Source organism: Staurois parvus, unplaced genomic scaffold (assembly GCF_062004578.1).
Source record: "Staurois parvus isolate SC_StPar_1 unplaced genomic scaffold, SC_StPar_1.0 ptg000449l, whole genome shotgun sequence".
In the NCBI taxonomy this organism is placed as follows: Eukaryota; Metazoa; Chordata; class Amphibia; order Anura; family Ranidae; genus Staurois; species Staurois parvus.
The window spans coordinates 4,464,550-4,479,798 of record NW_028318245.1 but is presented as its reverse complement, the minus strand read 5'-3'; the positions used below and the strand labels follow the sequence as shown (position 1 = coordinate 4,479,798).

The 15,249-nt window shown below is 44.5% G+C and overlaps 1 protein-coding gene and 1 long non-coding RNA gene across 2 annotated transcripts in view; both read left to right on the top strand.

The window, feature by feature from the left end:
• LOC149453396 (uncharacterized) overlaps positions 1-15,249 on the top strand; it is a 70,790-nt gene that overhangs the window by 36,836 nt on the left and 18,705 nt on the right. Inside the window, exons 14-19 of the mRNA XM_089688637.1 lie at positions 2,420-2,557; positions 2,834-3,004; positions 3,122-3,200; positions 3,317-3,702; positions 3,817-3,952; positions 5,484-6,247. Coding sequence (XP_089544763.1) covers positions 2,420-2,557; positions 2,834-3,004; positions 3,122-3,200; positions 3,317-3,702; positions 3,817-3,952; positions 5,484-6,247 — 1,674 coding nt within the window. The remainder of the gene's footprint in view (positions 1-2,419; positions 2,558-2,833; positions 3,005-3,121; positions 3,201-3,316; positions 3,703-3,816; positions 3,953-5,483; positions 6,248-15,249) is intronic.
• LOC149453397 (uncharacterized) lies at positions 13,500-14,659 on the top strand. The gene is made up of 3 exons (XR_016314708.1): positions 13,500-13,967; positions 14,285-14,404; positions 14,533-14,659. It is a non-coding gene; the product is annotated as an uncharacterized LOC149453397 (long non-coding RNA).

Sequence of the window (15,249 nt, the reverse complement as noted above, 5' to 3'; positions counted from 1 at the left end):
GCACGCCAAAGCTGTCCAATTCTAAGACTTCAAAACAGGCTTGAGCTTTTCCCTTGTCCCGGACCATACCCATGTAACACATTTCACCTACTCCTGGGCTTAGACATAGACTAAGTTAATGTCCAGGTGTTAAAGAGGAGGAAGAATATTTGAAAGAAATGCAGGTAGGTTTTCTTATTGACCACAAGCAGAAGATAGGGGTACACACCGAAGTTGCCCAATTCCGAGACTTCAAAACAGACTTCAGCTTTAGCCTTGTCCTGGACCATGCCCCTGTAATGCATTTCACCTACTCCTGGGCTTAGACATAGACTAAGTTGCTGTCCAAACGTTAAAGAGGAGGAAAAATATTAGAAATGCAGGTAGGTTTAGTCATTGGCCAACAAGCAGAAGATAGCAACGCACGCCAAAGCTGTCCAAATCTAAGACTTCAAAACAGGCTTGAGCTTTTCCCTTGTCCTGAACCATGCCCCAATAATGAGTTTCACCTACTCCTGGGCTTAGGCGTAGACTAAGTTAACGTCAAGGCGTTAAAGAGGAGGAAAAATATTTGAGAGAAATGCAGGTAGGTTTTCTTCTTCACAACCACACCCCACTAACGCGTTTCACCCACTTTTGGGCTTAGTCTACGTCCAAGCCCAGGCGTGGGTGAAAAGCCTTAGAGGGCATGATCTGGGAGGAGGAAAAGCTGAAGCCTGTTTGAAGTCTTAGAATGGTGGACCTTCGATGTACGCTCCTATCTTCTGCTTGTTGTCTATCTATGCGGGCAGGATGGACTCCTTTTGGAGCTGCACCCATTAGCGTGTGGAAATCACCAGATTGAAAGCATTGGAGCTTTGAGTGGCCCTCTCAACACCTGGGCTCCATGCAGGCAAATAAAGAGTTTGAAGATGAGGGACAACGGAAACTGATTTTTTTATTTGAGTGATGGTGTTCCGGCCCTGGTAGTCTATGCAGCGTCTTAGGGTTCCATCTTTCTTCTCAACAAAGGAAAAACTGGCTCCAATCAATGAGGTGGCTTTCCATATGAATTATTTTTTTATTAATGTTTTGATACATTTGGAGATGGCATGTGCTCGGGGATTGAGAGTGAGTTGGGCCTTCCATGAGGAGGAGTAGACATATACAGGCCATAGACGGGTCGAAAACCGGCCCTTTTTTTATAAACAAAAATGAAAAATCGGTAGTTTGATCAGCCGACGTTACCACCAACGGTAAAGAAATTGGCCTATTTTCGTCCCGTCTACAGCTGGCATTTAACCCCATAATTACTTCTGTCCCTTGCAGAGAGCTCCGCTATTATATTTTACATGAAAAAGTCTTGCGGTTGCAACAATGTATCCATTTCGGATACAGATGGTTTTATTCGGATACAAATAGATACATTGTTGCAACCGCAAGGACTGGAATTCTCCTCCTCCTCCTCCTATTTTTTATCTGTAAACCAATCGGCCGATTTGCCCATCACTGCCGGGAAAATCGGCTGGTCGTCAAAAACGGCCACGAATTTTCCAACTTGACCGATAAAAAAAAGTGCCAAACCCCTGAAAAATGGCCGACCAATTAACCCACTAACGGTGTGAAAATCGGCTGATTTTTGACCCGTCTATGGCCTGCATAAGGGATTAGAATGATGGGGCAGTCAAAGGAGTGTTGAGGAGGCAAGGTGTCAGCGGTGACCTTAGAGAAATGTCAGAGAAATCCATATATAGTAGATAGAAAAAGTCTACACACTTGTTGTAGAACCTTTTGATTTTATTACAGCACTCAGAATTTTTGGGGAGGAGTATATCAGCATGGCACATCTTGACTTGGCAATGCAGAAATACTTCCTTGCAGAAATACTCCAAATCTGTCAGATTGCGAGGACATCTCCTGCACACAGCCCTCTTCAGATCCCCCACAGATTTTCCATCGGATTCAGGTCTGGGCTCTGCCTGGGCCGTTCCAAAACTTTCCTTTTCTTCTGGTGAAGCCATTCCTTTGGTGATTTGGATGTATGCTTTGGGTCGTTGTCATGCTGAAAGATGAAGTTCCTCTTCATGTTCAGCTTTCTAGCTGAAGCCTGAAGGTTTTGTGCCAATATTGACTGCTAATTGAAACTGTTCATATTTCCCTCTACCTTGACTAAGGCCCCAGTTTCAGCTGAAGAAAAAAGACACAAAGCATGATGCTGCCACCACCATGCTTCATGATGGGTATGGTGTTCTTTTGGTGATGTGCAGTGTTGTTTTTGCACCAAACAAATCTTTTGGACTTATGGCCAAAAAGTTAGTTTTAGTTTTTTAGGTTTACTTCTCCCCCCCAACACAGCTGCAACATTCAGGGTAAAACCTAGGAGGTGTCGGCTTTGGATCGTAGGAGGTAAGTTACTATGACCAGACATTATTCATCCCAGTACAGTCCTGATAATACTTAGTTTATCATTTCTACCCAGAAAAGAGCATCTTATAGGGATCTGATGACTACATCAATAAAGATGGACAAAGACCAAATCGATATGACTGAGAGGATATTGGATCTTACCCTGGAGATCATCTACCTACTGACCGGAGAGGTGAGGAGGACTCTGGGAGGTCACATGACATCACTCTCATCTCTATTAATAAAACACAGACCTGACCGGAGAGGTAAGGAGGATTCTGGGAGGTCACATGACATCACTCTCATCTCTATTAATAAAACACAGACCTGACTGGAGAGGTGAGGAGGATTCTGGGAGGTCACATGACATCACTCTCATCTCTATTATTAAAACACAGACCTGACCAGAGAGGTGAGGAGGATTCTGAGAAGTCTGTAGTGATAATTGTTATTTTATATCTTTACACAGGATTGTAGAGTACCAAGGAAAATATCTGGTGAGCCTTTACTACCCAGCGGCCGTCTTCACAGGACATCACCCATCACAGTGCCTCCACCTCACTGCCTGACAACAGAGGGAACCAGTGCCAAGAAGATTCTAGAAGTCACCCAGAAGATCATTGATCTGCTGACAGGAGAGGTGAGCGGTGCCGGGAATTGTGGGACATTCTCCAGTAACAGACAAGGGATGGTACTGTATGTTGTTGGTCAGGTTCCTATAATGAGTCAAAATGTTACTCTCTTTTTCTCCATGGAGGAGTGGGAGTATTTAGAAGGACACAAGGATCTCTATAAGGACATCATGATGGACAATCAGCCGCCCCTCACATCACCGGGTAAGAGGAGACTTTATTGGAAAGGAGAGAGCAGTACGGAGGGTCCACCTAGATTCCCCATCATCTGATAAACACATAGAAACAATGGATTCAGTCAGTGTGTGTGTTTCCTACAGATGGATCCAGTCATGGGAACCCACCAGAGAGATGTCCCCGTCCTCTGTATTCCCGGGAGTCCACACAGGAAGGTCAAACCATCTCACATAAGGTTAAAGAAGAGATAAAAGATGAGGATGATGAGGTTGGTGAGATGGATGAGTTTACAGAAGGACACAAAGACCACTTCAAGGATGTCATCATGGAGCCATTCAGTGACACAAACCTACCAGAGAGATGTCCCCGTCCTCTGTATTCCCGGGATTCCACACAGGAAGGTCACACCATCCTTCACCATCATCAGGTAGATGGATCCAGTAATGGGAACCTACCAGAAAGATGTCCCCATCCTCTGTATTCCCAGGATTCCACACAGGAAGGTCAAACCATCCCCCACCATCATCAGGTAGGTGGAACTGAACAACCAAACACAAAAGGATATCTAAGCTGCAAGAAAACAATTTTCTCTGTAACGTCTTTTTCCTTTTTATGATTGTATTCTGTCATCTTTGGGGTTTAGGAGGAAGAACTGAAAAACATCAAAGCTGAAATAAAAGAGGAAGAGATGTTGGTGAGTGAAGATCAGCAGTCTATGGAGGAGGGGGAGAGGAGTATAAAAAGTGAACAGGAGGAATCTTCCCTACGTATAGACACAAGTAAGTAGAAAAAAATCTAAATCAGTTCATTTGCATGTTGTTTCTATGAGTATAAAGTATCTTCATTTAAATAAAGACACAAAAGGACAAATTTCAATGAAATTTAAAAAAATGATCAAAAAAACTTGCAGCCCAGCCAAATGAAGGTGAATCTTGGCACAATTCACTCCCACAGGAGTAAAAGAACTTCTTCCTGATTCTGGTTGGTCAGATAACTCCTCGGAACAATATTCAACCATTTATAGAGCCATTTATATTTTTTTCATTATGAAAAAAACCCCCAAAACATTCAATCCCTTCTAGAATAATATATTGAGCCCACCAGAAAAACTGACGAAGGCTTATTGCCGAAACGCGTAATCCATTTTCTATGCAAATTTTACTCACTCAATAAAGTTTATTATTCAGGAAGACAAGTGCTATACCAATCCTCATCATTCAGAGTAGGGATGTTCTTCAGGTTTCGGGTTGACCATGAGTTCTGCTGGAACCCAGGTTGTTCTCAGTTCAGCAAATAGGCAAGCTAAGTGACCAGAACTGGCCAGTTCACTCACGTGTCTATAACTATGGCTGCTGCAGTCCAAAGTCATTCATTACTGCCGCTAAATGACAGCCTCCCGCCTGTTTTGTTTCAGATTGTAAGCAAGCCAGCAGGGACCCTGGGTAACGTCATTGGCCAAATATGGTCACGACCTAAGGGACTGTGTATTTTTAATGCTGCTCGTTATGTCACATTAAAAGACGTAATGTTTCTAAAATTGTGGGTTTTTTTCACATTGCTCCATGGTTGTGCCCAGCTACCCATTGCCGCCCCCCCCTTTTTTTTTTTTGAACAAGCTTGAAAAAGGCCCATAAATAAATAAGATTGAGCTTAGACGTTATTAAACTTTGATGGGATTCAGATGCTTTGTTTGAGGTTCATGGATTTCAGACTAGGTTCAGAAAAAGTCCAGGAAACCAAGATTTTCTTTGTTTGCTCATCCCTAAAGCCAATCACCTTAGTCCGTATTTGTAGGGAAAGCGTTTTACCTGGTACATAAAGTTTATTCTGTCCTTACAAGGTAGAGAACTTTATAGGGAAACTTGGCAGACAGTACATGCATTCGCACCCTCACAGATGACAGATGGGGAGCAGCAGTTGTGTCTGTGAAAGCAAGGCATCCCAATTGACATGAATGAGACTGCCTGCACAGGGAACACCTATGTGGGTAAACAAGACCCTCAAATGGGTATACGCTACTGTGTGAATGAGGCCTGGCTACTAACAGGAAGAGCATCATTATTGTACCAACACTTTCATCCAATGTTCCTGAAAAATGAGGATTAGCTACTGTACACCATAAGAAAGGTCCATCTCCATTCCTCAATATAACGTCATGTTCCCAACAAATGAGGAGGAGATACTGGACACCATATGAAAGGTCCATCTCCATTCCTCAATATAACATCATGTTCCCAACAAATGAGGAGGAGATACTGTAAATGAAAGACATGAAGAATACTTCTAACATTTTTTTAAATTGCTTTACAGCAGACGGGATCTATGTCTGGAATACCACAGAGAGACAACTTATTTTATCTACAGTCTGTTATGAAGAGGACAATGCCATCACAGAACATTCTCCGGGAGTAAATCCCCTTACTCGAAACATACAACACAGACCTTATCATTTGGAGACATCAATGGATCCCTCTAATCCTGAGGGATCTTTTCATGAATCACATACTGTTACTCCAGATATCCACCCTGCAGAAAGAACAATGGATTCATCTAATTCCCATGAATCTTTAAATTATGGAGTTAACACATTACAGAGTTCATTGACAAGTTTTGTGTGTGCGAACATCGTACAGGTTAGACACGACGAAAGTAACACAGTTATACGTCCCTATTCATGTCCAGAGTGCGGGAAATGTTTCATTCTAAAAGGAAACCTTCAAAGACACCAGAGAGTTCACACGGGTGAGCGCCCTTTTTCCTGTTCAGAGTGCGGGAAATGTTTCACTCAGAAAGGCGTTCTTATTAGACACCAAAAAAGTCACACCGGGGAGCGTCCGTTTTCCTGTTCGGAGTGCGGGAAATGTTTCACAGAGAAAGCAAGCCTTCATTCGCACCAGAGAATTCACACTGGCGAGCGTCCCTTTTCCTGTTCAGAGTGCGGGAAATCTTTCACTCAGCAGAGCATACTTCTTAGACATCAGAGAATTCACAGGGGTGAAAATTCTTTTCCGTGCTCAGAGTGCGGGAAAAGTTTCTCTAGGAAGGGAAGTCTGGTTGGACACCAGAAACTTCACGCTCGGGATCGCCTTTGTACAGCTGAGAGCATGTGAAAAATTTTACATAATAAGATGATATAATAAAGCCAATGTTCAATCAATAGAACAACGGTATGATTAGAAATGTGTTTATAGTGGGGAACATCCTCCCAAAAGTGATCATTGAGGTATAGAGGAAGTCTGAGGGGCTAAATCACCTTCTGCCTTTTTGACTATTCCTTGGAGGCTCCAGGGGTAAGATCTGACTACCACAAATCATCTCTCTTTTCCCCCACATTGGGTGTTCTTATTCCTCTTTCTTCATTCTCAATAAAATGAGTAAAACAAAATCCAAGGAATGCAGACCCGGAAACTCAAGACATACAAGTATACCAGAGAAATGTTCTGACTGCACATTTCTTAGATTTTCTGTGTAGGGGAGAGGTTTGGATTTATAGTTACCCAAATGGAAGAAAAATATATTCTAAAAATATTCTTCCCAAATATATTGACATATATATGAAATACTACAATTTTGGCCCTATTCAATATATATATAGATACTGTATGCTGAAAGGCGTTTTTTATATATTACAAATATCTGAAAAATATTTTTTTCAAATACATATTTTTTAAATACATTCTTCAGATTTTTTTTAACATATCAAAAAGTCATTTTAACATATATTTGTAAATACATTCCAAAAATGAACATTAAATGTTTTTTTAAAGACATAAAGTATATCTTACATGTGTGTGTACACACACACATATATATATATATATATATATATATAGTGTATGTTGAAATGCGTTTTTTTATGTAATATTATATATATAAAAAACGCATATCAACACATATATATATAGATATAGATATACAGTAGTGTATATTGAAATGCGTTTTTTATATATTACATAATATATGAAAAATATTCTTTAACCACATGCCGCCCAGCCACTGTAGAAATACGGCGGCAGGGCGGCACGGCTAGGCAAAACCACGTTTTAAAACGTGTGTTTTTAAAACAGATAGGGGGCGCGCGCGAGGTGCGCCGCCGCCATACCTGTCCCGCCGATCATGGCCGCGGATGTCAGTCGCCGGGTCACAGCCGGTTTTTACCGGCTATGTCCTGGCGATTAGCAGCAATCAGTGACAGAAAGCACAGCTGCAGTAGCTGTGCTTTCTGTCAGTTCCCTGACAGCTCCTGACACGCTGATCGGGACAGAAGAGTTTATCTCTCCCGATCAGCGGTGTTCCCTGCAGTACACACCCTGGCCCCCTAGTAAAACACTCCCCTCACACAGTTAACCCTTTCACTGAATAATAAAGTTAACCCCTTCCTCCCCAGTGCCATTAGTACAGTGTCAGTGTTTTTTTTTTGCACTGATCACTTTATTGGTGTCACTGGGGATGTCAGTGACCCCAAGTCAGTTCCCCCCAGTGTCAGAATGTCCCCCGCAGTCCCGCCATAAGTTGCTGATCGCCACCAAAAGTCACTGATCGCCGCCATAAGTCGCTGATCGCCCCCATTATTAGTATAAAAAAAAATTAAAATCCCAGTATCTTTCCTGCCATTTGTAAATGCTGTAACTTTCACGTAAACCAATGAATTTACACGTATTGGGGTTTTTTGTAGCAAAGACATGTCGCAGAATGCATTTTGGCAGAAATTTAGGACTAAATTTGATTTTTCATTTTTTTTTTACTGGACATGTTTTATAGCAAAAATTCCAAAATATTGTTTTTTTCCCTCAAAATTGTCAGCCTTTTTTTTTTTAGCGCAAAAAATTAAAGACGCACAGGCAATCAAATACCACCGAAAGAAAGCTCAATTTGTGGGAAAAAAAGTTAGTAAATTTCATTTATGTACCGTATTGCATGACCACGCAATTGTCAGTTAAACTAGTGCAGCGCTGTATAGCAAAAAAATGGCGTAAATTGCAGAATCTATACCATAGTTTGTAGACGCTATAACTTTCACACAAAGCAATCAATAGACACTTATTGGGATTTTTTTTTACCAAAAACATGGAGCAGAATGCATTTTGGCCTAAATTTATAACTAACTTTGAGTTTACTATATATTTTTTATAGCTGAAAGTAAAAAATATCGTTTTTCTTCAAAATTTTTGGTCTTTTTTTGTTTATAGTGTGAAAAAAAAAAGCGCACAGGTGATCAAATACCACTGAAAGAAAGCTCTATTTGTGTGAACAAAAGGACGTAAATTTCGTTTGGAAGCAGCATTGCATGACCGCGCAATTATCAGTTGAATTAGTGCAGCACCGAGTAGCAAAAAGAGGCCTGGTCATTAAGGGGGTAAATCCTCAGGAGGGCAAGTGGTTAAAAATATGTTTTTGAAATATTCTTCCCAACTATATTGACATATATTGCAAAGTATATGAAAAAATTTTTTTTTATATATATATATATAATACGGCCAAAATTGTAGTATTTCAAATATATGTCAATATATTTGGGAAGAATATATTAAAAATATATTTAAAATATATTTTTCTTCCATGTGGGTATAGGCCTGTGTGGATTATATGATAGTAATATTATCCATAAAAGAAACAGTACAGAGCCCGTCCCATGCTTACCAAAATGGCACCATAGCACTTAAGTGTGGAAACACCTTTTCAAATCTGATGAACATACTGGTAATTGTGACACCAGGTGGAAAACAAAGGTGGGTAACACAGCGGCATCATAAAAAAAAAACCCATTGGATAACAAATGGACAATAGAAAGAATACATGGGCAACCATACCAATATACAGTTAACAAGTATTCAGTGGTGACATTGTGGAACAGTAAATGAAGCCCAGTCTCCCTATTATTTTTCTGTTTTACTGGATCTAGTCTACAGAATGCAAAAAGAATCAGTGGACATTGGTGGTCAGTGGCCAGAATGGCCCTTGCGTTGGGTGGGGGGTTAGAGGGAAACACATACACAACTGAAATGATTTTAGTCTGTGAAGGGGGCATTGGGTGGAACCTGCAAGAGAAGGTGCTATACACAATGAAGGGAAAGCTGTCAGAGAATGTAGTGTGGATGATGGGGGGAGAGCTGTCAGAGAATGTAGTGTGGATGGTGGGGGGAGGAGAGCTGTATGAGAATGTAGTGTGGATGGTGGGAGGAGAGCTGTCAGAGAATGTAGTGTGGATGGTGGAGGAGAGCTGTCAGAGAATGTAGTGTGGATGGTGGGGGGAGAAGAGCTGTCAGAGAATGTAGTGTGGATGGTGGGGGAAGGAGAGCTGTATGAGAATGTAGTGTGGATGGTGGGAGGAGAGCTGTCAGAGAATGTAGTGTGGATGGTGGAGGAGAGCTGTCAGAGAATGTAGTGTGGATGGTGGGGGGAGAAGAGCTGTCAGAGAATGTAGTGTGGATGGTGGGGGGAGGAGAGCTGTCAGAGAATGTAGTGTGAATGGTGGGGTGAGGAGAGCTGTCAGAGAATGTAGTGTGGATGGTGGGAGGAGAGCTGTCAAAGAATGTAGTGTGGATGGTGGGGGGAAGAGTGCTGTCAGTGAATGTAGTGTGGATGGTGGGGGAGAGCTGTCAGAGAATGTAGTGTGGATGGCAGAGGAGATCTATCGGAGAATGTAGTGTAGATGGTGGAGGAGGAGAGCTGTAAGAGAATGTAGTGTGGATGGCAGAGGAGAGCTGTCAGAGAATGGTGTGTAGATGATGGGAGGAGAGCTGTCAGAGAATGTAGTGTGGATGGTGGGGGAGGAGAGCTGTCAGAGAATGTAGTGTGGATGGTGGATGGAGGAGAGCTGTCAGAGAATGTAGTGTGGATGGTGGATGGAGGAGAGCTGTCAGAGAATGTAGTGTGGATGGTGGGAGGAGGAGAGCTGTCAGAGAATGTAGTGTGGATGGTGGGGGGAGGAGAGCTGTCAGAGAATGTACTGTGGATGGTGGGGGGAGGAGAGCTGTCAGAGAATGTACTGTGGATGGTGGGGGAGGAGAGCTGTCAGAGAATGTACTGTGGATGGTGGGGGAGGAGAGCTGTCAGAGAATGTACTGTGGATGGTGGGGGAGGAGAGCTGTCAGAGAATGTAGTGTGGATGGGGGGAGGAGAGCTGTCAGAGAATGTAGTGTGGATGGGGGGAGGAGAGCTGTCAGAGAATGTAGTGTGGATGGGGGGAGGAGAGCTGTCAAAGAATGTAGCGTGGATGGTGGAGGAGAGCTGTCAGAGAATGTAGTGTGGGTGGGGGGAGAAGAGCTATCAGAGAATGTAGTGTGGATGGTGGGAGGAGAGCTTTCCGATAATGTTGTGTGCATGGTGGAGGGGAGCTGTGAGAGAATGTAGTGTGGATGGTGGGGGGAGGAGAGCTGTCAGTGAATGTAGTGTGGATGGTGGAGGAGGAGACTTGTCAGAGAATGTAGTGTGCGTGGGGGAGGAGAGATGTCAGAGAATGTAGTGTGCGTGGGGGAGGAGAGATGTCAGAGAATGTAGTGTGGATGGTGGAGGGAGGAGAGCAGTCAAAGAATGTTGTGTGGATGGTGGGGGTAGGAGAGCTGTCAGAGAATGTAGGGTGGATAGTGGACGGAGGAGAGCTGTCAGAGAATAAAGTGTGGATGGTGGAGGGAGGAGAGCTGTCAGAGAATGTAGTGCGGATGGTGGAGGAGAGCTGTCAGAGAATGTAGTGTGGATGGTGAGGGGAGTAGAGCTGTCAGAGAATGTATTGTGGATGGTGGAGGGAGGAGAGCTGTCAGGGATTGTAGTGCGGTTGGTGGTGGAGAGCTGTCGGAGAATGTACTGTGGATGGTGGGGGGAGGAGAGCTGTCAGAGAATGTAGTGTGGATGGGGGGAGGAGATCTGTCAGAGAATGTATTGTGGATGGGGGGAGGAGAGCTGTCAGAGAATGTAGTGTGGATGGTGGAGGAGAGCTGTCAGAAAATATAGTGTGTGGATGGGGGGAAAAGTGCTGTCAGAGAATGTAGTGTGGATGGTGGGAGGAGAGCTGTCGGAGAATGTATTGTGGATGGTGGGAGGAGAGCTGTCGGAGAATGTATTGTGGATGGTGGGAGGAGAGCTTTCCGATAATGTAGTGTGGATGGTGGAGGGGAGCTTTGAGAGAATGTAGTGTGGATGGTGGGGGGAGGAGAGCTGTCAGTGAATGTAGTGTGGATGGTGGGGGGAGGAGAGCTGTCAGTGAATGTAGTGTGGGTGGTGGAGGAGAGCTGTCAGAGAATGTTGTGTGGATGGTGGGAGAAGAGCTGTTAGAGAATGTAATGTAGATGGTGGGGGAGGAGAGCTATTGGGGAATGTAGTGTGGATGGTGGGGGGAGGAGAGCTGTCAGAAAATGTAGTGTGGATGGTGGGGGGGGGGAGAGATTTAAGAGAATGTAGTGTGGATGGAGGAGGGGAGCTGTCAGAGAATGTAGTGTGGATGGTGGGAGGAGAGCTGTCAGAGAATGTAGTGTGGATGGTGGGAGGAGAGCTGTCAGATAATGTATTGTGGATGGTGGAGGAGAGCTGTCAGAGAATGTAGTGTGTATGGTGGCATGAGAGCTGTCGGTGAATGTAGTGTGGATGTTGGGGGAGGAGAGCTGTCAGAGAATGTAGTGTGGATGGTGGGGGGAGAGCTGTAAGAGAATGTAGTGTGGATGGTGGGGGGAGAGCTGTAAGAGAATGTAGTGTGGATGGTGGGGGGAGGAGAGCTGTCAGAAAATGTAGTGTGGATGGTGGGGGGAAAGCTGAAAGAGAATGTAGTGTAGATGGTGGGAGGAGGAGAGCTGTCAGAGAATGTAGTGTTGATGGTGGGGGGAGGATAGCAGTCAGAGAATGTAGTGTGGATGGGGGGAGGAGAGCTGTGAGGGAATGTAGTGTGGATGGGGGTGGAGAGCAGTCAGAGAATGTAATGTGGATGGTGGAAGAGAGCTGTCAGAGAATGTAATGTGAATGGGGGAGGAGATTTGTCAGAGAATGTAGTTTGGATGGTAGGAGGAGAGCTGTCAGAGAATGTAGTGTGGATGGTGGGAGGAGAGCTGTCAGAGAATGTAGTGTGGATGGTGGGGGGAGGAGAGCTGTCAGAGAATGTAGTGTGGATGGAGGTGGAGAGCTGCAAGAGAATGTAGTGTGGATGGTGGAGGAGAGCTGTCGGAGAATGTTGTGTGGATGGTGGGAGGAGAGCTGTCAGAGAATGTAGTGTGGATGGTGGGAGCAGAGCTGTCAGAGAATGTAGTGTGGATGGTGGGGGAGGAGAGCTGTCAGACAATGTAGTATGGATGGTGGGGGGAGATCTGTCAGAGAATATAGTGTGGATGGTGAAGGGAGAGCTATGTGAGAATGTAGTGTGGATGGTGGGAGGAGAGCTGTCAGAGAATATATTGTTGATGGTGGAGGAGAGCTGTCAGAGAATGTAGTGTGGTTGGTGGGGGGAGGAGAGCTCTCAGAGAATGTAGTTAGGATGGTGGGGGGAGGAGAGCTGTCAGAGAATGTAGTGTGGATGAGGGAGGAGAGCTGTTAGAGAATTTAGTGTGGATGGTGGAGGAGAGCTTTCGGAGAATGTAGTGTGGATGGTGGGAGGAGAGCTGTCAGGGAATGTAGTGTGGATGGTGGGGGGAGGATAGCTGTCACAGAATGTAGTGTGAATGGTGGAGGGAGGATAGCTGTCAGAGAATGTAGTGTGGATGGTGGGGGGGGAGAGCTTTCGGAGAATGTAGTGTGGATGGTGGGGGGAGGAGGGCTGTCGGAGAATGTAGCGTGGATGGTGGGGGGAGGAGAGCTGTCAGAGAATGTAGTGTGGATGGTGGGGGGAGGAGAGCTGTCAGAGAATGTAGTGTGGATGGTGGGGGGATGAGAGCTGTCGGAGAATGTAGTGTGGATGGTGGGGGGAGGAGAGCTGTCGGAGAATGTAGTGTGGATGGTGGGGGGAGGAGAGCTGTCGGAGAATGTAGTGTGGATGGTGGGGGAGGAGAGCTGTCAGAGAATGTAGTGTGGATGGTGGGGGAGGAGAGTTGTTAGAAAATATATTGTGGGTGGTGGGGGGAGGAGAGCTGTCAGAGAATGTAGTGTGGATGGTGGGAGGAGGAGAGTTTGTCGGAGAATTTAGTGTGGATGGTGGGAGGAGAGCTGTTAGAGAATGTAGTGTGGATGGTGGGAGGAGGAGAGCTGTCGGAGAATGTAGTGTGGATGCTGGGAGGAGGAGAGCTGTCGGAGAATGTTGTGTGGATGGTGGGGGGAGAGCTGTCAGAGAATGTAGTTTGGATGGTGGGGGGTGGAGAGCTGTCGGAAAATGTAACGTAGATGGTGGGGGGAGGAGAGCTGTTGGAGAATGTAGCGTGGATGGTGGGGGGAGGAGAGCTGTCGGAGAATGTAGTGTAGATGGTGGGGGGAGAAGAGCTGTCAGAGAATGTAGTGTAGATGGTGGGGGAGGAGAGCTGTCAGATAATGTAGTGTGGATGGTGGGAGGAGAGCTGTCAGAGAATGTAGTGTGGATGGGAGGAGGAGAGCTGTCTAGTAGACAGCTGAAACCTTTATATTTATTTATGTACATATATATATATAGTTTTATTTTGTTTTTTATTATTTTTTTTTTTATTCAATATTCATCAAAAACGAGACATCAGACAAAATGTGAAATTATGTGAGTGGCAGTTTTTACATTCTCCACCGGGTGGCAATCTCACAGTAGTCAGAACATACAGACAGGAAGTGATGTAAAGGTATATAAACAGGAAGTTCGGGGTGAGAGGTGAATTGAGAGGCAGGAGCGATTCCTTTTTGGAACCAACATTAGGAGAGGTAATCAGATATTTTATATTTGCACTCAGTAACTCTCTTCTTCCTGCATAGTAGCTGTGATATATGTGGTTTCCAACAGATGCTGATATTTAATATTGACATATATAAAAAAAAAAAAAAAAGAGTACGAGCCTAAAATAAAAGGTTTTAGAGCTGTACTTTAAAGAGAACCTCTGGTTTACGTTCATTGAGATTAACAAGTCCTGTAACAGAGTATAAGAAGACGACTGAGATGTCGGAACTTTAGAGGAACTCTTTGCAGACATCATTCATCCCAGTACAGTCCAGATAATTCTTTTTTTATCATATCTCCATAGAAAGGAGCATCTTTTAGGAATCTCATGACCACCTCAATAAAAATGGACATCGACCCAACCCATGTGACTGAGAGGATAATAAACCTCACCCTGGAGATCATCTACCTGCTGACCGGAGAGGTGAGGAGGATTCTGGGAGGTGACATGACATCACTCTTATCTCTATTAATAAAACACAGACCTGACCAGAGAGGTGAGGAGGATTCTGGGAAGTCTGTAAAGATAGTTTCTATTTTCATTTTACATAGGGTTATAAGGTAGTAAAGAAAACATCTGATGAACCATTAACACCCAGCAGCCATCTCCACTGCCTGACAACAGAGGGAACCAGTGCCAAGAAGATTCTAGAAGTCACCCAGAAGATCATTGATCTGCTGACAGGAGAGGTGAGCGGTGCCGGGAATTCTGAGACATTCTCCAGTAACAGACAAGGGATGTGTCTGGATGGTGACTGTATCATTGTGTGTGTCAGGTTCCTATAAGGTGTCAGGATGTCACTGTCTATTTCTCCATGGAGGAGTGGGAGTATTTAGAAGGACACAAGGATCTCTACAAGGACGTCATGATGGACAATCAGTCGCCCCTCACATCACCGGGTAAGAGGAGACTTTATTGTAAAGGAGAGAGCAGTACGGAGGGTCCACCTAGATCCTCCATCATCCAATAAACACATAGAAACAATAGATTCAGTCAGTGTGTGTGTTTCCTACAGATGAATCCAGTCATGGGAACCGACCAGAGAGATGTCCCCGTCCTCTGTATTCCTGGGATTCCACACAGGAAGATCCCACCATCCCTCACCATCATCAGGTAGATGGATCCAGTAATGGGAACCCACCAGAAAGATGTCCCCATCCTCTGGATTCCTGGGATTCCACACAGGAAGATCACTCCATCCCTCACCATCATCAGGTATATGGATCTAGTAATGGGAACCCACCAGAGAGATGTCCCCGTCCTCTGTA